The sequence below is a fragment of the Betta splendens genome, chromosome 15 (genome assembly GCF_900634795.4).
Source record: "Betta splendens chromosome 15, fBetSpl5.4, whole genome shotgun sequence".
NCBI lineage: Eukaryota > Metazoa > Chordata > Actinopteri > Anabantiformes > Osphronemidae > Betta > Betta splendens.
Genome location: NC_040895.2, coordinates 15,472,628 through 15,478,627, shown reverse-complemented (window position 1 = coordinate 15,478,627; position 6,000 = coordinate 15,472,628). Strand labels below are relative to the sequence as shown.

Genomic DNA, 6,000 nt, shown 5'->3' with positions numbered 1-6,000 from the left:
AACATTGGATGTTAAACAATGGAGCAGCTCCTTCAAGCGTCGCCTCATCATCACCGTTGACTGAAGAAAAATACAGTCGCCACACAAACAAAACACCTGCAGGACGCAGCATTAAATCTGTCCACTTTGCTGTTGATGTGATGCTAATATGTTAAGGCAATTTTTACAATAATTGAACAATGGAACAAACTACAGTTCTCATTTATGGGGTAATTCCACAACTGTGTTCATTTAGCAGAATGAAGGAGAAAGAAGTGAGGAGCACGATCAACAGAATCATCAAAATAATTTTATTATCGCACAAAAACACAAAAACCCTCGACTGATTGACTGATTGATTACAGTGAAGCGGAGGACATCTGCCTGAACAGAGAACCGGACTGCATGAGACCATGTCCACACAGGAAGTGGGTTAAATGAAAGCCTTCAATAAAATACACACACTTAAACACCACACACACTGTGGAAAAGAAACTGATGGTGTGGACATGCTCTCCAATGAGCAACAGTTCAAATCATTCTGGTTGACAATAATAATAACCACTCTTATGATAACAATCCTAATATGAGCTCAGGTGCCACGTCGTAGTGACAGAGCCGTTGAGCAGGGCACTTTCAGCTGGTAAACAGAACCTCGTGCCTTCGGGTCGGATTCTCACTTGTGATGTCAGTGAGCAAACAAAAACCTCCCAAGCAGCGTTTGCTTCCTGGCCGTCGGCCAATGTCACAGTGGGAGGTTGTGCTGCAGCGAACAACACCGATATCTCAGGAGGCGGCGGCGTCACCGCGCGGACGTGTGACATCACAGCAGCGCGACGGGGCGCCGGGTAGCGGCCCGGAACGGGCCGGGCCCACGGCGCCGCCACAGCTGGGCCGGTGCCGCTCAGTCCAGCTCACGCGCGCTGAAGCCGGAGACACGAACAGCAAAGGACCTCAGAGCTCCGAGACTGTGACAAACGCGGGTCACTTGTTTGTCGTCTTGGGTTTTTTTCCCATATTAAATGTAAACGGCAGCCACTGGGAGATACTGCATAGCTTCATGGCTGTTGTACACAGCAACGGGTCACAGTGAAACATGAATGTTCTCCAGCAGCCAGGCTTTAAACAGGATCAGTCACAGGCGCCTTGCTCCTGATTGCTTCACGTCAGCTCAGCTTCTCTAGATATGTTAAAAGACAAAAACTAGACTCAGCCTCACCCTCGACTTCCACTAGTAACTGTGCACTTACAGTAAAAGTCTCCTCCTTAACTGAGATATGTTGTTGGCTTCATTTGAAATCCTATTCTGCCTATTCCACAGTAACGGGGTCAAGTGTTGATGAATGTAAGATGAGGCTGATGTGACTGTTTTGTCTCACGTCCTGCGTTTGGTTTCAGACCAGGAGCTTGATGTTGGCCTCAGTCGGGTCTGGAGCCGCTCGCTGGCATCAGGCACGCGGCAGGTGATTGTCTGCGTCGGCGTGTCCTCGGTGGAGGCACCCGAAGGCCACCACGGGTCGGAATGACAATGGGCTAAATGTTAGCATGTGAGCTAATGGGAAAACTGATAGAGAACCATGAGATCTAATGAAGTTCAACTCGATAAACGTGATAAACGTGATAAACTTTAGCTTTAAACACGAGTGACTGGCGAAGCGTGTGAATCACATACAGTAGATTAACTAATGTTTGGCACATGGCAGATGTTCGAAACGCGTCCTTCCTTTGGGTCCCCACTGATCTGGAGGCCACACAGATCCTCACCAACGCTTCAAACATCGTCCAAAGCAGCAAAAAGACGACTGGTAGCTTTCAAAACAGCTTTTTCACTTCAGGTCACAAACTGTAGCGTTTTTTTTTGTTTTTTTTTCCGGATTGTGCGAAGCCTGTGGTGTGAAGCCGCCTGGAGGTGGGGGCTGTGTGCGACGTTACTGAGTGTAGCTGAAGAGCTGAGGTGCTTTGGTCAAGGTGACGAGGAGAGGATAGTGAATGTTCTCATCGTAGCTTTCCTTCCCCTCTCGCCGCATCTGAAAAGCACAACATGAACAACATTAAACATACTATAAAGACATGACGCTTCTTTCCAATCAGTTCAACTAACAAAGCAAAGCAGCAAAGCCACCTTCTTCATGTGAGAGACCCGATCCGGCTGCTCCGGGAGCAGAGCGCTCTCAGCAGCCGCTCCTTTAAACAGACCTGGCAGTTGGGGCTTGAACCAGCTAATCAGCTCGCTGCACGTCTGGCCAACTCATCAGAGACTTATGAAAGTGAGTTTAATGGGTCTGCATGTGCGTGTGTGTGTGTGTGTGTGTGTGTGTGTGTGTGTGTGAGACAGGGATGGTGGAGGACTGTGTGAAAAGGTTTTGTCACAACAAACACAAACTCAGACTGACCCCACATTCACTCCCATCACCCTTAACATGCTTAATTACAGCTCAGCGTAATGTAAATGCTGGATTTCAGCTGCTTTATGGCTCTATTGAAAACTGAACTTTCCTCACATCAGTATCACATTTACCATTTCCCCGAACTCTCTGTGTGTTGGATGAAAACAAACTCTTCCTCTGCCCTCTCTCACGCGGCCCCTCACGGCGCCCCTTCATGTGCGTTATCTTCCTGCGGCCGCCCCTCCAGGCACCGGCCGGAGGTTGAACCCGTGACCCGGGGAGAGAGCGAGGGGGAGAGAGAGGGCGAGCGAGCCCAGACAGCCCAGGGGGCGGCTGGGCGTGGAGGGGCAGCTGCCTGAGCCCGCGCTAAGCCTGCGCCGAGGACCACGGCCAGCATTCACATTCAAATTCTACCAGGCGGAAGGAGCGAGGGAGTGATAGATGCAGGGATGGAGGGATAAAGAAGTAGTGTGTGTGTGTGTGTGTGTGTGTGTGTGTGTGTGTGTGTGTGTGTGTGTGTGTGTGTGTGTGTGTGTGTGTGTAGCCCTTAACACACTGAGGGCTGAGAGCTCGCAGAGGTGAAAAGTTTAACAAGCAAAGCTGTTCCTCCTGATCGCCGGCTACCTAATCAGCTTCATGGGTGGCTGGCTAAATCGGCTCTCAACCTGACACCCCACACCTCCGCCCCCGCCCCCACCGGCCTTCCCCTTTTCCAAGGTGCAAGTCATTCATTTTACTGCCTCTCCTGTCCGCCTCTCTCCTGCTCTTATTTTGCTGCCTGCTTCTTTTTGCTCTCAACCCCCCCGGTTCATTCTTCCCCCGCTTTCGTACACGAGAGAGAAAGTGAACAAGGTGGGAATAAAATAAAGAGCCGCGGGGGCTCTGAGACAAGGGAGCAGGGGATGAACTGGATATGTGGGGCTCTCTCGGCAGGATTAGGAAACAGAGAATGAGGGATTGGGTGGATGCAGAGACGAGTAGAGGAAGGGATAGAAGGACAGGCTTGAACAAACAGAGAAGTGGGTTGTGATGTAGGAAATGGGAAGATAGAGGGGAGCGGAGTGGAGTGGGGTGAAGGAAGATATGTCAGAGAAACGGGGGGGGGGGGGGGGGGGGGGGGCAGCCAGGCAGCTGATGGGAGAGGGAGGAGGAAATAGTGAAGGAGGCCGAGCGAAAGAAAGAAGCCAGGAAGAGGGCAAGCGTGCACGGACGCAGTGGGGATACTGTTTATGCATGTGAGAAAGATCTAGGTGCACACACACACACACACACACACACACACACACACACAGCATGTGCGTTTGGGAGAAATTAAAATTCATGACTCTCTCTTCACAACCATTTGAGTAACAAGATTAAGATGGCGGGTTAGAAAATAGTGCTGGCATTATCAGGCTGCTTGCAGTCCCTCCAGCTGCTTGCCTCTCTATTCCACAACAGTGGGGATAAGAGGATAACGCTCCAGCCCTGTCTGTCCGTCCCAGCACACGGCCGACACACACACACACACACACACACACACACACACACACACACACACACACACACACACACACACACACACACACACACACACACACACACACACACACACACACACAGGCCTGCCTGCTGTCAGCAATCCCTCGAGTGCGTTTGTGTCAGAGGCCGAACGTGTGTGCGTGTGTGTGTGTGTGTGTGTGTGTGTGTGTGTGTGTGTGTGTGTGTGTGTGTGTGTGTGTGTGTGTGTGTGTGTTTGTGTGTGTATTCGGGAAACTGCAGACCTCTGAAGATAATTTGTAAAGAATTTTTCAAAACCTGTTCTTCCTTTATTCCACGTCAACATGTGCTCAGCAAACAAATATCTTCCAAACGAAATTTAATTTGATGCTGAACTGCACTTGCTATTGCAATAACATCCCATCGGCTCTGGGTTCTAGATTTGCTCCTTCAATACAACACAGGTAAAGTCTTTGATTTTTTTCAAGCCACGCCGAAAGAAAATCCATAGCGTGTGTTCCACTGTCGGCCCTGATATGCCATTTTCTTGTTGTGCTTCACCCGCTGATAGTAAATATAGCTGAAGAAAGCTAATCTGAAGTGCAAATGAGCAGCAGCTGCTCATTTGTGTGTGTGTGTGCGTGCGTGCGTGTCTGCACACACTGCTAGTGTATGTTTCGCTGCGATAGCATCACGTGCTGCGTGTGTTCGCGTGTAATGTCTCGCCAATACGCTGTCTGAGTGATGTCTGGTCCGGGAGGGATGATGATACAGCTCGTTTCTTAGCCGTGTGTGTGCACGGCTGGTCAGCAACACACACACACACACACACACACACACACACACACACACACACACACACACACACACACACACACACACACACACACACACACACACACACACTTCACTGTGCTCATCAGCTGATAAGCAGAGACTTAATCACCTTTAGATGTGAGCGGCCACTTCAGCCCGTCCTCACATCCACGTCCTCCTGCGTCATCAGCGTGTACATGTACCTGTATGTAGGTCTGTGTACATGTACATGTACACAGACCTGCGACCATCTGTGCGTCTGAGAAGTGAGCTCAAACCTCTGATAGTTCCCTCCCATCAAAAATAAACTCCTCCGTATAATTTCAGGGCCACTCTTTCTATAGTTTTTTATTAAATCAATTTTGGTCACATTTTCACTGTTCACATTGGAGTTGTTCTGTTAAGCGAGTCTTATCAGTAAAACAGGTCTGAGAGGCAATTTTACCAAGCGGCTGCTAAACTATTACAATTATTGAATGACCGTATTCTGTGGCCTTGAGGCCCAGTCAGTTCGCGCAGCCGCCTTTTCAAACAAACTTCTGTTTCTTGTACTCAATTCAATTCAGTTTTATTTATTTAGCGCCAATTCACAACAAAAGTTATCTCGAGGCACTTTACAGGGAAAGGTTCAAGACTGTGCACAAGTAAAACCAACACATCCCACGCAGAGCGGCTTTTAATTGTAGACGATCAATAACTTGTAGTGTGATCATGGAGGGCGGTTGGTTGGACCAGTAACTGCACACTGGAGACACTGGAGTCACTCCTTTCTCTCTGAGTCCTTGGGTTTTGCTTTTTAAATAATATCACTTAACTACTGTACGCTCTTCTCACGTTGATGCTGGATGCACTTTATATGTTTTCTATATGAATCATTATGCGAAGCTTCTAGAACGTTGTGTTTTGTTTGGAAGCTAATTTGATTGTTGTGCACAAAACATTTTGGTTTACTATTAATCTGGTGACAGATTGAATCTCTAGAACCCAGAACATGTGAGAAAGTGTAACCAAATGAGGGGAGAACAGAAAAGCAGGGAGCAGGTGAGATTTCCTCGCTGCCACTTTAACAGGCGCTGTAATGGCCGGTCTGTCAGATTGTCCCACCAGTGTAGGTGAACGTGTGTGCTCCAATTTAGCCCACTCCTCGCTGTCCTCTTCTTCTGTAGCTGTGTGTGTAATGGCGCTAGCAGCTGGACACCACTTCTTCTAACGCCGGTCGCTCGAGTGATTTCTGCCGCTCCTTTTCTCTGCTTCGCTCCCTCTCCCTCGCGCTCCTGGAGCCAAGTTAAGGCAGCTTGTTTGCGCCCCAGTCTGCCGCGCAAAGTGTCTCTAAATATCT

General features: G+C 49.1%; 1 protein-coding gene across 6 annotated transcripts in view; it reads right to left on the bottom strand.

Annotated features, from left to right (window-relative positions):
* Nucleotides 1-267: 267 nt before the first annotated feature.
* camkmt (calmodulin-lysine N-methyltransferase) overlaps nt 268-6,000 on the bottom strand; it is a 62,276-nt gene continuing 56,543 nt past the window's right edge. For all 6 annotated transcript variants that reach the window (XM_029174840.3, XM_029174843.3, XM_029174842.3 and 3 more), the window contains one exon: nt 268-2,006. In XM_029174840.3, coding sequence (XP_029030673.1) covers nt 1,908-2,006 — 99 coding nt within the window. In that variant the 3' untranslated portion in view covers nt 268-1,907. The remainder of the gene's footprint in view (nt 2,007-6,000) is intronic.